At 41.1% G+C, this 16,302-nt stretch overlaps 1 protein-coding gene across 3 annotated transcripts in view; it reads left to right on the top strand.

Moving 5' to 3' along the window:
• hectd1 (HECT domain containing 1) overlaps positions 1–16,302 on the top strand; it is a 41,312-nt gene that overhangs the window by 20,102 nt on the left and 4,908 nt on the right. Inside the window, exons 23-37 of one of the 3 annotated variants that reach the window (XM_085144157.1) lie at positions 783–893; positions 978–1,144; positions 1,395–1,571; positions 4,652–5,659; positions 7,372–7,593; positions 8,627–8,760; positions 8,900–9,056; positions 10,287–10,357; positions 10,803–10,954; positions 11,035–11,089; positions 11,172–11,400; positions 13,181–13,263; positions 13,596–13,723; positions 14,142–14,343; positions 14,472–14,609. In XM_085144157.1, coding sequence (XP_085000283.1) covers positions 783–893; positions 978–1,144; positions 1,395–1,571; positions 4,652–5,659; positions 7,372–7,593; positions 8,627–8,760; positions 8,900–9,056; positions 10,287–10,357; positions 10,803–10,954; positions 11,035–11,089; positions 11,172–11,400; positions 13,181–13,263; positions 13,596–13,723; positions 14,142–14,343; positions 14,472–14,609 — 3,034 coding nt within the window. The remainder of the gene's footprint in view (positions 1–782; positions 894–977; positions 1,145–1,394; positions 1,572–4,651; positions 5,660–7,371; positions 7,594–8,626; positions 8,761–8,899; positions 9,057–10,286; positions 10,358–10,802; positions 10,955–11,034; positions 11,090–11,171; positions 11,401–13,180; positions 13,264–13,595; positions 13,724–14,141; positions 14,344–14,471; positions 14,610–16,302) is intronic. The other 2 variants (XM_085144158.1, XM_085144159.1) reach the window with 2 other exon arrangements.

Below are 16,302 nucleotides of genomic sequence, written 5' to 3'. Positions count from 1 at the left end.
AAAAGCCATTTACATGCAATTCTAATTATGGCTTTGTAGCAAGAGTCTGTCTGCTAACCCACTAAGTATTTGCTGTGATAAAATCAATAAAAAGTCTTCAAGCAAGAAACTAAGCATACCAATTAGTAATCTTAACAGAGGAGTTGATGAAACCTTGTGAGAAACATGCTCCTGTCTCTTAATTTTTTCTAACATACCGGCATCAATATCGCCATCATCATCAGGATTATTTCGTATAGAAAAATAAAACGTTGTCTGCCAGTTATTACCTCACGTTGTAGTGTAGAAACTACTGAAGACATCAGGAAATAAAACCAATATACCACCTGACCAAGTTGTGTGGTAACAATTCTACACCTCTTGGGGGTTTAACGGCAGCTGGCATCCTTGTACATGCAGTGCTGCCATCTTCTGTTTCAGTCCGTTATTACACTCTTAAATCCTACTACTTATTCCTGCGTCTTTTGGGATCTTACAAAGCTTCAAACGACACGTCGACTATTAAATTGGTCGTCGACGTAATCATGACTAGTCAACTAATCGTGGCAGCCCTAAACAGAATGACACAATGAGACATTATTGAATAGAATGGGCCTACCTCCTGAGAGATATTGGATGATAAATATAATCCATTCCATGCAATAAAACACTGAAACTGCAGGGGGGAAGAAACAAGTAGACTTTACGACATTATGCATCCTATAACTAACATACACAGATCCTGACAAATGGCAGATATGAAATTAGCATGTCTAATTTTTAAAATATTAATCCTCCTGCAGGGGTTATGGCCGCTCTGCGTTGAGGAACTGGGTCTTTCAGGTGTCCAAAGATGGTCAGAACTGGACGACTCTTTACACCCACGTAGATGACAGCAGCCTAAATGAACCCGGGTAAGACTTTTCTCTAAATTCATTCAAACTGCTGAATAACCAAAGTCCATAGATGGTTGAAATTTTATCTAACTGTTTTCACAGGTCGACAGCCACGTGGCCTCTGGACCCATCTAAAGAAGAGAAGCAGGGCTGGAGGCACATCAGAATTAAACAGATGGGAAAGAACGCCAGCGGCCAGACACACTATCTGTCACTATCTGGACTTGAGCTGTACGGCAATGTCACTGCAGTCTGTGAGGACCAGTTGGGTGAGAACTTTGCTTCAGTTGCAGTTTGCTTCTAGTGATTGACAACCAGAGGATTTTAGTTGTTGGTATCATTTTTGAAAATTATGTCAGTAGCTTAACATTTTATGAACCTTATCTTAAAGCCTTGCATTACTGCTCCTCCTCTATCAGGGTTTGATTTGTTTTCTTTTGCTGTTTTGGCTTTTTGTCTAAGTAACTGTCAAATTGGTTAAATGTGAGATTTTAATTTGGCTGCCTCTTTGTCCTTCAGGTAAAGCTGTGAAGGAGGCAGAAGCAAACCTTCGCCGCCAGCGCCGCCTGTTTCGTTCTCAGGTGATGAAGTACATCGTACCAGGGGCACGGGTTGTTCGGGGCATCGACTGGAAGTGGCGCGACCAGGATGGAAACCCACCTGGAGAGGGCACAATTACTGGAGAGGCTCACAATGGTAAGCAAACACACAAGACCAGATGAAACAGAAAGTGATGAACAGAAAAAAAACCAAACCAATGCACCGTTTACCCAACAGCTGGTGGATCCCGGCCGGTTTAACTGCTGTAGTGCATTTTCCAAAATGTTTTGCAGGAGTCCAGGGCCTGTACTATGAAGCGGGCTCAACCTGTTATTTCTCCTGTGCGTCCGCATGAAAGGGGTGGTGATAATGTCTGACCAGTCTAAAAGGGAGGTTTCATGGGTCGAGTGACACCTGATGAATACAGTTAAGACACGCAGTGCTACTGTGAGCTATAAATTGCACAAAAAATGCCAGATGTAGCAAAATGATACATATTAAAACTCAAATATGCACTTAACTAATAACACTTAAAAAAATCAGAATGTTCAATAAACACTCCAGTTTCAAATAATTAGGATATTCTGGCAATTATTTCAGACATCAGGCTTTACAGGGTTATTGATTAGACAGGTATTCTTGATTTGTGTTCTGTGCTCTATGGCTGCAACGCCACCAGTGTAAGATGACTTAAAATTAGAATAAAGTACAACAAGATTTTACACATTTTCGAAATGGGTAAAACACTTAAACATACTTACGACATGCTGTAAAGGCATCAGTGAAAATGTGGCACAAAACCTTAGACCCTTCTTCTAGCAGCACACGTTGATAGTAGAAGCTGCTATTATCTGAGGACTTGATTGATCAGTGGATAGTGACTTTATATATGTTGATCTCCACCTTTGTGGTGCAGAAAACCCAGGATTAACCCTGAAGATACCTGGATAAGATGAAATCCTGCTTTGTAGTACAGGCCTCAGCCCTGGAACTAAAATCTAAACCCTGGCTTCAGCCTCCCCACCCAGGTCTTTGTACTGTGTAAAATATGTTTTAACACAGCAGGTTACTGAACAACTGTGTTTACACTTTTCTCCCTGCTCCCTTCTTCACCTTGAGATGTCAGAAGGATGATGTGTCAGCGGTGTCTTTTTTTTTTTCTTCTTTTCTTGTATTTAGCTTCATGTTCACAAGGCACATGTCACTGGTTTAATTGATCTCCACAGGGGACTGTGGTTACAGTAAAAGGTAAACAGCCAAGTGGAATCTGCATTTAGGAAGTGGTCTGTGGATAAATACCTTTCAGTTTAAATCTGTCTGTGATAGGCTGGTAGAATGAAGGGTTGAGTGTGAATTGTTGAATCTAGGATAATTGGACAGCTCCCTGATTGTGGTGACTTATCTTATTGGCTAAAGTAGGTGAAACTTACGCATGTACACATCATTAGTCAGTTTCCCTAACAAAAACTGACGCGATGAAGCTGGCAAGTGAGTTATAACTTAATTAGATTGTAATGTTTTTTGTAACTTTAAGCAACAACATTATATCCAGCTGAGTGTTTTTTGAAAGGGCCAAATGGGGAGGAATGGTTAGTGTTGGAGTGGATAGATTGTGGAATGTCTAGTCATACTGAAAGAAATGGGTCCTTTTCCTTCTGTAAGGTGTGAAATTAGTGAAAAATGACATAAAAATTTTAGAGATAATTTTGTTTCAGGATTTCTGGAGTCTTCCCTTTTGGCTTCAAAACCAGAAATTGCAATTCTACAATTTAACCTGGAGAGTCAGATAAGGGCAAACATCCTCTCCTCCTCCTCCTTCTCTTCTTCTCCTCTTCTTTTCCTCCTCTTCCTTTCTCTTCCTATCCCATTTGTGCTTCTCACGTTTATTTTTTACCCAGATCTGATGCCATCTCAGTGAGCTGAACAAATGGATACACCACCAGCAGCTCCATTTTTTTTCCCCATTTCTTTTTCTTTAAAAAAAATCATTACAAGCCAAGATGACTGTCATTATTTGAGTTTAATTCCTTTCATCTTTGATGCTTTGCATTTGCCAGAAGTATTTTCTACTTTTGCTTTGTCATTTTCTATGATCATGTCCATATTCTTCTCTCTTGTTGCTCCACCTGCACCCAGAACCCCACATTAGAAATGTAAACAGACAACATCAATGAGTGTGCTGTTCTTTAAAATCAAATGAAATGGCACCCTTATAGGGAATTACATGATATTTTTGCAATGTTATTTTATGTTCTGTACATTTTGTTTGTACAATACACAAAGGAAGGAACAGATGGGTTCAATAGGTTTATATTGCGTGAACTCTACTCAAGAAACATCACTTAAATATTTAGTATATTTATCAGGATAAAGTAAAAAACAGTACAGCAAATATTCACTTATTATTTATTTATTATTTAGTTAATGTTAATTATTTTATTTTTTAAAGTTTTATTTATTTATTTTTGAGCAATGTAGTTAAAACTGTTCAATCTGTCTTTAAAAAACTGTTGACCAAACCCAGAGCCAATGCTCGAGCTAGTGCTCTAAAGAGCCAGTACGTGGTTTGATTCAGTTTCCTGCCCATTATTCCTAGTTGTGACATGTAAATGATGACCCCGCAGGACCAAGGAAGCATACTGACAGAGCTTGGAGGAAGTGTAACTGTTGTGGAGTGTAGCTCAGCAGATGCTTGGCTCTCAACTCCTAAAACTGCAACAACAACAAAAAAACAAAACAAACAAAACTGAAAACCATATGATGGCACAGGTACTTGTCAGTGTTGATTTAAAAAGAACGGTATATTAATGAAAATCTGTTTATGTATAGTTATTGGTTAGTTAAAATAACACCCCTTCCTCTTTAAAAATTGGTTATTTGGACACATTGTTGGATCTAAGATGGGAATGTGGTAGTCAGTTAACAACTCTTTTTATCAGGCAAAAGATGTTTTAACACCCACACCCACAAACCCCCCAAAACCAAACACTCAAGTATAGTAATTTTCTCTCACTATACTATACTATATTTTCTCTCAGGCTAGTTAGTGCTTTGTTTCATTGTGACTCTAAAGCAATATTTCATGTAAAGTATTTGATCTGGCCCAGTGTGGAGCTGCTCTGACTGTAAGCTGCTTCTCTGCTGTCTACTTCTCTTACTGTCTCTCTTTCTCTGTCTCTCTCTCGGGTCTCTGACATCTATCCGTCCGTCTCCCTCCCATCTCTCTGTCCATCCAGGCTGGATTGATGTAACCTGGGATGCTGGCGGCTCTAACTCTTACCGTATGGGCGCTGAAGGGAAGTTTGACCTCAAGCTTGCTCCAGGGTACGACCCTGAGTCGGCTGCCACAGCGCCGTCACCCAAACCTGTCTCATCCACTGTTTCAGGCCCCGCCTCCACCACGGTGGGACCCTCTGTGACGCAGGCGGCGAGCGGCGGCGGTACCACCACCACCACCTCATCATCTTCCTCCTCCACATCGTCATCCTCGCTTCAGCAGTCATGGAGCAGTCTGGTTAAAAATAACTGTCCTGATAAGGGCGGGGCCTCATCGCTTGGGGGTGCCAGCTCCTCCAGCAGAAAGGGGAGCAGCAGCTCTGTCTGCAGTGTCGCCTCCTCCTCTGACATCAGCCTAAGTTCCTCCGCTGGTTTTCCAGGTGCAGGAGGTCTGCGACTGGAGAGAAGAACTGACGGGCTAGTGCTTGACCAAGGAACCGGGATAGGAGGAGTAATGGGAGGCGGGGTTGGCTCTGATGGACATCAGCAAGAGCCAATTGTCGTTCTGTCCTCTGCAGCAGAGGGCGGATCTGGTTCAGCATCCAGCTCAGGCACACTTACTGGTGATGCATCCACCACAGCAGATGAAACCAGAAACAAAGACTCATCCACAGCAATGGCCACCACTGACCCGGCAACAGCGATCTCCATGGGGCTAGTGAGCGTGAGCTCCCCTGATGTCAGCTCGGTGTCGGAGTCATCTAGCAAGGACACGCCTTCCCAGAGGCCTATGTGCTCGGTGGCTAATGCCCGGCTATCGGTCAGCTCCCTCTTGGCTGCCGGCGCTCCCATGAGCTCCAGTGCCAGCGTCCCTAATTTGTCATCTCGCGAGGCCAGCTTGATGGAGTCCTTCGTCCGCCGCGCACCCAACATGTCGCGCACCAATGCCACAAATAACATGAACCTGAGCCGCAGCAGCAGCGACAACAACACCAACACGCTGGGCAGAAACGTCATGAGTACTGCCAGTGAGTACAGCAGGATTACTGCACTAATACTACAATATTCTTACAACATACCATTAAAAGACTGGTATTACACCTCAGTCCACTATCACGGAACATCACGGGTACTGCCAGCAAGTAAATAACTTGAGTATTACAATCTAATTATCTTTTGAGTTGGAGCTGGGGCGTATGGCAACATCGTTCAGCTGAATGGTGATACATGGTGCATATAACTTATTAAATATTTGCCACAAAAGCAATATATGAGTCGTCACAGGCACCGATTCTGAAATGCACTGATCGGTATAAAATGCAAAAAACAAACTCATGGGTAATACTTCAAAACATTTTTTTTTTTTTTTGTCTGGACCTTCTTCAATTTTTAGTAATCTTGGTAAAATAATTTTCCGTATTTCATTCTCATGTTTAAAATGTTAATCATTTCATTGTTTTAAAATTCAGGTCCACAGTTGGTGTGTTACCTAGAGTCGACGATAATAGAAACCACCACAGCAGTCAGCCCAACCACAGCCTACTGCTTTGAGAATAATCAGTGGCAGTACTTCTTCCACTAAAATGTTGCACAAAGTAGACCAGGAGATGCCTGTGAAGGTTCTCAGTCATCCAGGTCATCGTAGTCTAAGGAGCTTGGAAAGAAAAGCGTCTGGACTTCTTTAAGTTGCTTGAAGACGTTTCACCTCTCATCTGAGAAACTTCTTCTCCAGACGCTTTTATTTCCAAGCTCCTTACACTAGACCAGGAATTTAAAAATCCTTTTTTCTCTCTCTCTCTCTCCTTTTTTTAATTTTTTCCTTCTAGTTAAGTGCACTTTCCATGAGTGTGGCGTACGTGTTAATGTGTTAGTATGTCATTATCACAAATCAGCAAATTTATAGTAAAACATGCAACTCTAGCATTTACTTAATCCATTGTCCATTGCTGGACCGGCACTGTGTAACCCACCGTAGTGCATGAGAGAAACCTTAAAAAAATAAAAAAATAAATAAACTGGGTCAACATGGCATGTTTGTTAATACAGAGATACATACGTTATGAGTTATTGACTCGAGTTATTTTTACACATCGGCCAGCATCTAGCCAATCCACCACCTTTCACTGTTTATACCGTTACCCCCCCCCCCCCCCCCCCCCAAAAAAAAATAAAAATAAAAATAAAAATAAATAAATAACTAAAAATCAGCCCATAAAAACGAAAAAACACCCTATGGTCGTGCCATCAGTTAACCCTTGGCGTGCCAGCTGTGGCACGTGTGCCCAGGTTTGCCGACCCCTGTACTAGATGAATAATGGAGTGGATTAGAGTTTTACACAAAGTAATAATGACACTTAGTAACAAATAAAGTTCCCAAACTGGGTCAGTGAGACCACAGGATGTGTGTTTAGAATTGATTTTAAAATTAGGAACGGATGCACTATTTACTCAGAGGGCACGATTCAGTAAGCCGAGTTTGCTGTTTGAATGGCTGTGTGAAGATGCTTGTTCTCAGCTTCAAATATTATCTCGTAGTATTTTTAAGTCCAAAGTTACTCAGACCACATGTGGAGGATCATTCCTCTGGATCACTGGGTAAACCGCATGAGCTGCCTCCAGCCAATCAGCTGTTTCCAGTTAGATGACTGGAGCATAACGAGCTTCACCTGCTGCTTTGTTTCTTTGGTTTCTGACAAACTAACCACCATTTGTTTGTTTTTGTGTGTGTGTTTGTTTGCAGCTTCTCCTCTCATGGGTGCTCAGAGCTTTCCTAACCTCACCACCACTGGCACCACCTCCACCGTTACCATGTCCACCTCCATAGTAACCAGCAGCAATAATGTAGCCACAGCCACCACGGGTTTGTCGGTGGGCCAGTTACTAAGCAACACCCTTACAACCAGCCTGACGTCTACATCCAGCGAGAGCGACACGGGCCAGGAGGCCGAGTTCTCTCTCTATGGTTGGTGACCACACTCTCACTCACTCACTGAGCCTGCTTCAGCTAACTTGTGCTGCCTATTGTCTCTCATATAAGTCAGCACACTGGTTACCTGAACTGTGTAAAAGTTAGCAGATAGGAACTTAGAGCTTAGCCTTAATTTTATTTGTAAATATAACAGAAAATAAAAACATAGAAATCATTTTCAGCTTGATGGTGAAAATCCCCTTGAAAATCTTAACAACTGGCATCTTGGAGACGGGTTGTTTCGCTCTCGTCCTGTGATGCCCTTACAATGCATATCTTGACGCAAATCTTTAAACCAAGTAGTTTTGCTTTTAAACATAATCCTATATTTAAGCAAAGTTATTAAAGGCAAACGGTGACACTAACACGATCCCAGGTTCATGATCACGTTACTACAGCCCAACCCCCGGGCCTCGGACTGGTACCGGTCCGTGAGTCGTTTGGTACCGGGCCGCGAGAGTTGAGGCTCAGGTGTGAAATGTATGGTTTTCAGGGTTTTTATCGGTTTTCAGCGTTATTTTGTTATCGTTTTTATTGTTAACTCGGTTTTCCTGGGTCTTTTCACGTGTGTTATGAATAAATCTTCTTTTTTTCGGTACCGGTACTAGTTTTACTTTGTTGTATTTATCCGCGACACCTTAAAGGCCGGTCCGTGAAAATATTGTCGGGCATAAACCCGTCCGTGGCACAAAAAAGGTTGGGGACCGCTGCGTTGCTACCTCCCTGCTTGTGTGTGTACATGCTCTTTAGAACAAGTCATAACACCAGTTACATCTTTATTATAGAAAACGTGCAGAGATCATTAAAACACATAAACATTGATCATTTAAGACTGTCTTTGCATGTCTTTGTATAATATGTATAGTAACTGGTTGGATTTGGATAAACCGGACCAGAATTAACCAAACCTAAGCTCATGTTTCTAGAGTTTATCAACATGTGTGCCAAGCGCCATCTTCCCCTCTTTCCCTTATTCTCAGTTGTTTAACCGACTTCATGTCCATCCGCTCATTTTCTCTCCCTTTAGACTTTCTGGACAGCTGCCGTGCCAACACACTGTTGGCTGAGCTGGACGATGAGGAGGACCTCCCAGAGCCTGATGACGATGATGACGAGAACGAAGATGACAATCAGGAGGATCAAGAGTATGAGGAGGTCCTGGTACGTAAATCGATCTGGGCTTATTTTAAAGATTTGGGGTTTTTCCCCCTGATGATTCAAAGATGATCTCTCGCTGTAGCTGTGGATGTTTTGTACGAAAGCCCTTCAGAGGGGTGACTGTGTCACTGCTGTTCTGCAGGAAGAGGAGGAGTATGAGACCAAAGGAGGACGCAGGAGGACATGGGATGATGACTTTGTCCTAAAGAGGCAATTCTCTGCTCTGGTTCCTGCCTTTGACCCCCGACCAGGAAGAACCAATGTCCAGCAGACCACAGACCTGGAGATCCCTCCTCCAGGTAAAAAAAAAAAAAAATGAAAAGGAGGAAGTGTTCGCTCATCACAGGACTTTCAGCTAGTTTCTGTAAATGCTGTTGTTGGCATTTATTTGTTATTTTGTTAGTTGTCAAAGCTTTGACATCACGGCAACATAACTGATTGGTGATAGTTCTGCAGCAATGCTAATATCATCAAATCATCATCATCGTTTATTTATATAGCACTTTAAAAACACACAAGGCTGACCAAAGTGCTGAACAATAGAAACATAATAGATACCATAAGAATAATAAATACGATAAAATAATAAACATAGCGAAAACAATAAAATACAAGTCAGTCAACCACTGAGTCAAAAGCCAGTGAATAAAAATGCGTTTTCAATCTGGATTTTAAAAACCAGCACTGATGTCGATTGCCTAATGTGAAGAGGAAGATTATTCCAAAGCTTAGGAGCCACGATAGAGAACGCTCGGTCTCCTCTCAGTTTCAGCCGTGATTTGGGGACTGAGAGCAACAGCTGCTCAGCTGACCGGAGCGAACGAGTGGGGACATAGGGCTTCAGCAAATCAGACAGATACGCAGGTGCCAGACCATTTAAAGATTTAAAAACCAATAAAAGAACTTTAAAATGAATCCTAAATTCAATTGGAATATATGATTTTATTTAAACAACAATTAATATTAGAAAAATATTACTTCTAATGTCACATATCCTATTCTTCTGTGGTGTTTTAATGACACGGACTGGTGATCAGTTAAATGGCAGGTGCCTCCCGTTGTTTATCTGACCAACCACTGAACTAATAATTGCATTACAGGAAATTAGTTTTAAGTTCATTTTTCATTTTGTTGAATAAAAGTTCTATGTTATGATGGACCCAACTGATACGTTTCCTCTGTTTTCTCAATGTAGCATATTCTGTTTAACACCTTGTTGATGTTAAAGGCTGAAACGGGTAGAGAAAGTATTTATGGATATTAATGGAGTAGTATAAATAGAAGATATTTAACCAAAAATACAAGTCAGGAAATGAGGACTGAAAGAATCCTTGAGGCTATAGAACTTGCACAGAAATTTTGACTACTGGTGTAGAAATCTTTTTCAGAGTTCAGTTGTTTATTTGAGATCTTAGTTATGCTGAAATCATCATTCTTTCAAAGAAAAATAAACTCTTTTAAGAAAGGTCTGCAGTGTAATGTTCCATCCATGTTTTTAAAAAGGGGTTTCTCTGTCTCCCTTGGTCCAGGGACTCCTCGATCCGAGGTTCAGGAGGAGGTGGAGTGTGCTCCCTCTCCTCACCTCGCTCTCACCCTTAAGGTAAGATAAATTACTTGGTACTCAAATGAAATGTTTTTTTCCCCTTAAAATAATTATTTCAGATTAATCAGCAGAAGACTTTGAGTATATTTTGTAGGATACAGTCAGTTCCTTTCCCAGCTGTCATTGGTGATTCATCCACAGAATACTCTTCCTTTTGCCCAGTCTATCAGTCTGTCTGTGTGATCACAGGATGGTCACAATGTTTAAGCACGTTTGTATCCTCAGATTTTTGCAGTGCTGTGCAAAAATTGCCATGGTAGCTGATTTAACAAACAAACAAACAACAAACAAAAAATACCCTCATGTTGCATTTAAAATGAAAGAAAATTGGTACCAAAATAATTTTAGGAACATATTCAGTTTTATATCATTTATCCTTTTCCTTCATTGCGTGTATATTTTTGGAAAACAGTTGCTGTATCTGTCCTGTCTGTGTGTTCAGGTGGCTGGGCTGGGTACAACCCGGGAGGTGGAGCTTCCTCTTACCAACTACAAGTCCACCATCTTCTTCTATGTCCAGCGGCTGCTGCAGCTCTCCTGCAACGGAGCTGTCAAGACGGATAAACTGAGGCGCATCTGGGAGCCCACGTACACGTAAGAGAGGAGACATCTGATGCAAACTTTACTGCATTTGACAGGTCTTAGACAATTTTTGACTTCTGTTTTTAATGCAGGATAATGTACAGAGAGCTGAAAGACTCTGATAAAGAGAAGGAGAGTGGAAAGATGGTGAGTCTATCCAAGTTTTCTCTTTATGTCTGACGGATGTCTGATGTCTCTTCATTGACCTCGATTCTGTTCCCCTTGACAGGAGTTTTGTGAACACAGCATTGGGGTCGGGGGCCGTTCTGGTGGCCTGAGCCCCAGTTCAGTTTCAGCCAATCAGAGCAGTGAGATTCTGGGTGGTGCCAGAGAGGTTGCGCAGGCGAAGGCAGGATGCAGCCAGAATGCCTGTGGAGTGGAGGATGTCCTGCAGCTACTGCGGATCCTCTACATCATCGGAGGAGACTCGGCTGCTAACACGCGCACGTTGCAGGAGGGTACGAAAACACTCAGTTGCACACTGGAACACACTGCATTTATGCTACTGGGTCTAATGTACATGCGCATTTTCCTTAAATCTGTAGCATCTTTGGGGACTTTTGGGACTGCAAAATATATGAAAACAAAACAGTTTATTCAACATTTCCACTTTAACCACATTAATGATTATATGTAGTACCTGCATTTGGAACGAAATTGGGTAAATGAGAACGGAGCGTTGGACAATCCTTAGGCAAATGAGAATTTGTTGCTTTGCTCACTTTGGTTTGGTAGTCAAACCAAAACACAAAGCAAAAAATGCTGGAGAAAAAGCCGAATTAGAACTCAGTGGGAAATCCACATGCCAGCTAGTGGTGGCTAAGAACAACGTGGACAATTAAGCTTAGCTTTAATTCAGCAGACAAAAGAGCTAACTAGCAGCAGTGATCTAGCCTGACTTGGCAGAGGACTTCTTAGAGAAGTGACGAACGTAAGAACTGATGGAATACTGTGATGACAGAGGTGTATGGGTGCAGACAAGGCTGTACATATGTCATCACAGGTCATCAGGTGTGAATACGCTTCTACGGAATACGGAAACGTGACGGTGTAAAATCCTCGTACTATGGGTATTGTACTATGTCTGTTCCACATGCATGGCAGAAAGCAAGTAATACAACACAGCATGATCTGACATCAGCCACTATAATCTGTCAGCCCCTAAGTGCAAACTTAGTGTGATATCCACTATCAAGTATTGTATCAATGTATGGTTAAAATATGACTCAAGTGTTTTAAGTGGTGAGTAGAATTAGAAAAATGTTATTTAAATGACTGTAGAGTGCATGACACAATGAGAATATGTGACAGTATGTGACAACTTTATCCCAAAGAAAAACAAAAATCTTCATTAAAAAAAAGTGTAACTGTCTTTTACCTCTTTGACCTCTTCTTTAGCACAGTGCGTAAACATCAGAAAATACTGATTGCCAATGTTTGTCAATATCGGCTATAAATCCTCCTGCTAATTAATGGTGGTCAGCAGAGGCTACTGTGCATGATTCTCCATTGGCAATGCACTGGCTGTAGAGAGCTATAAACATCATGTCTGTTGCCAGATCGAGGATATAAAGGATATAAAGCATATGGTACTGTGTGGGCCACTCTTACTTGTGCTCTTGTTGGTCGATCAACCAGCCATGGAGAAGAGTTGGTTAACATACAAAGAGTTCAGTTCAGTTCATTTTTATTTCAAACATGTGCCTTCACAATCATTACAAAATATCATTCCATTCTTTTGTTTGAAACGGAGTAGGCAGAAGTATACACTCATTAGTCCCTACTTGAAGTGAAAACCAATTGTTTAAAAACATGAAAAGTGTGTGCAACCACTCTCTGTACTTTCCATAATGTATTTTTCCACCCATATTATTTTATGCATTTATTTTTTCAAGTTTCAAGATGTGTGGTTTTTTTCTTCATGGTAAACTCTACTGTTGCTCCCTTCCCTATTCTGGTCTGCTAGTCAACCAGTGGTATTCAAGTTATGTGCTTTCAGGTTTTCAGGGGACTGGACGGGAGTATGTGTAGGTTTGCAGTCTGCAGTCTCCCCTTTATAAAATATCTTTAGAAAGGGGCAATACCATGGTACAATAAACTAGCTTCATGGAAAAGGTTAAAATAGTTGCTTATGTTGAAATGTTTGCATGGTTGTATTTGTTAAAAATGGGGACTTAACTTGGAGCTTTGAGGGTGGAATAGAGCTCTCATTTCAAAATCTTGAAATTGTGTTTGCAGATATTGATGAGCTTCAGTTCAATGCATCTCCTGAAGATTTCACCAGCAAAAAAATCACTACAAAGATCCTGCAACAGATTGAGGTCAGTTGGTTCCATTTTTCTCATTTGTCTCGGTTTGAAAAACAATCTGAAATTTTCAAGACTTCCTTAAAAAAAGACTTCTTGAAAGTCTCTAAAAAGTTGGCCTTTCAATATTGTCAAAAATCACAATTCCCTTTTCTGTTAACATAATGTGTTGTTGTGCACAACGTGCAACACCAGGTTTCAGTATAGTGATTAAAATGTGTAACCTGCTGAAACATCAGACAATTATTGTGGAAAAAAAAACCCCTAAATGCAATACAAGCTCCAGTGAGTGCTATAGTTCACTAGTTAACGATGTCAGGTTTTAATTGAATGTTTTGGTTTCCCAGGAGCCTCTAGCCCTTGCAAGTGGAGCGCTGCCCGACTGGTGTGAACAACTCACCTCCAAGTGTCCTTTCCTCATCCCTTTTGAGACGCGACAGCTCTATTTTACCTGCACTGCTTTCGGAGCCTCCAGGTGAGTGTGATGCAGGAGTAAACAAACATACCACACATAACTTGAGGCATCTCAGCACAATTTTATTTGTATAGCTCCAGTCCATAGCAGTAGTTCCCTCAAGACTCTTGATATTACAAGGGAGAGACCCTCACAACACAACTTAAAAATGTGCTCCTTTGTGCTTATAACATAAAAATTGTAAAGTAAAATAATAAAATAAAATAAAATCGACAACAATTATTTTGTTATCGATTTAAATGTGACGCTTTGAAAACATCATTTTATGACTGACAGATTTAGCATTTTGGTCTTCAAAGACAGTAGAAAGTCCCGTTATCGACATTTGAATTTGGCCTTTTTTAAAGTTTAACCATGAAGACCACGTCCTGTTGGTGTACTTCCAACACTCTGGCCTCTGACCCCACTCTGTCTCCAGGGCAATTGTGTGGCTCCAGAACCGTCGAGAGGCAACCATGGAGCGTTCTCGGCCGTCCACCACAGTGCGGCGGGACGATCCTGGTGAGTTCAGGGTGGGTCGACTGAAACATGAACGAGTGAAAGTCCCCAGAGGAGAGACTATGATGGAATGGGCTGAGTCCGTCATGCACATCCATGCTGACCAAAAGTCTGTGCTAGAGGTGAGAGGCGGTTTGTTTTTAACAAATCACAAAAGAAAACCTTCGGTGTCTACTGCTAGATTTGCAACATGCATTACAATTATCGGTCCGTGGCATGCCAGGCTAAGTGTGTCTGTGTGTGTTTCCAGGTGGAGTTTCAGGGTGAAGAGGGAACGGGTCTCGGTCCAACTCTGGAGTTTTATGCTCTGGTGGCTGCAGAGTTTCAGAAAACGTCACTGGGAATCTGGCTGTGTGATGATGACTTCCCTGACGATGAGTCACGACAGGTCAGTATTACCACGTTCACAAAGTGACAGGTTTAAAAGTAAAATTGGTGAAGAATCCCATTCTGTCATATTAGGAGATGTTAAAATGAGGTTCAAACAGTGAGGTTAGTATGGCAAAATAATAATAGAAAAGGGTTGTTATTGTTGCTGTTATTATTAATAATAATGTAAGTTTAAAAATAGGGATAACTTTATCAAACAGTGACAGTGATGATGCTTTTTTATGTAAGAAGTAGAGATGGCATGATACCGCTTTTTTATGTCCAATACTGATATCATAAGTTTGGATATCGGCCGATACCGATATGAATCCAATATAGTGTTTTTTAATCGATAAAACGGTTTTTATAATATCTTGCTGCATTTTGTATAATTTTGCATTTTGTTTAAAAAAAACAACAACACTAAAGCTATTCTGTTATAACTGTGTGCAAAAAATACACTGCACCCAAAATATTTCATAGTTCAGCAATACTGATCAATCTAATAAACTTAAACCTGCTCCATCCTCCCTATTCTGATATTTTAAAGAGTAAGCAACCTAACTAATAGGGTTGCAAACTCCCAGCAAAAAAAAATAAAAAATAGGGAACCACCCCCCCACCTCATGATGCTTAATCGACGTAATCAACTTTAATTTGATACAGTGTGAAAAAAATGCACAGAAATCAATTATTTTTCAAGAATAATTAAATAGATTCAACATCTTTCTTCAACAGAACTGCACAGATGGTACCTTCCCAAAGGAAAAAGTACTACAGCTTACTATGGTATATTAGACTTAGTAGTTACTATATACAGTAATGAACTTCTATACTTTTTACATCAGATTAAAACTTTGGGTGTAAGATTCAGATAATTAATTATTAAAAGCTAGACATTTTAAATGAGAATAAGAAAGAAAAGTATGTCTTTGTGCCCCCTTTTTCCCTGTTCCCCCCTTCCCTGCCCTATCGGCCCCCCTGGCTAAACTTTGCTAGATCCGCCCCTGCACAGTTACAGCCTTCAGCTACGTAGAAAAGGATCCTGGTGTAGAAAGTAATATTAAATAAATTCTAACAACAGATTATCAAGCTTAAACGTGCTGCTGTTGTTCAGCTGCTGGTTTCCTCTTTGTGGCGCGAAGTGGGCCAAAACCAAACAAGAGAAACGGACTCGTGACAGAAAAGCCAATCAGCTGATCATTAATCAGTTTCACGTTTGAAGTAGCAGCAGGAGAGAGAGAGCGAGAGCGAGGCAGTCGCTCCATATATCGGTTGTTAAGCTTAACATGGGAACGCTTTACAAACATTCAGAGATGAACTTACACACTTGTTTTACTTCTCTCTGGGAAAACTTTCTCGGAGATGAAATGCCGGTTTGGTAGCGAAGCTCCAAATACTCAACCAGACCGCTGATAGGTCTCACACGCCACAGCCGCTCTATCACGTGATGCATACTGCTCCAACATGCTACGGTTATGCCATTTCGCAAGTTTTGTGAGGTGCTTTTTTTGATATTTAATGGATCGGATTATATATTTTTTTATTTCTCTCCGATATCCGATCCAGTAATTTAGGTCAGTATCGGACCGATACGTAATATCGGATTGGTCCATCTCTAGTAAGAAGTGCCACAAAAAGTAAGTTTTAAAATTAAGGAGAAAACCCCCCAAAAGAGCCTTGATTCCTGTCTGCCACAGCAGGAATCTTCA

Source organism: Neolamprologus multifasciatus, chromosome 19 (assembly GCF_963576455.1).
Source record: "Neolamprologus multifasciatus chromosome 19, fNeoMul1.2, whole genome shotgun sequence".
Taxonomy (NCBI): domain Eukaryota; kingdom Metazoa; phylum Chordata; class Actinopteri; order Cichliformes; family Cichlidae; genus Neolamprologus; species Neolamprologus multifasciatus.
Note: the sequence above shows the minus strand (reverse complement) of the source record. Positions and strands in the feature narration are given on the sequence as shown.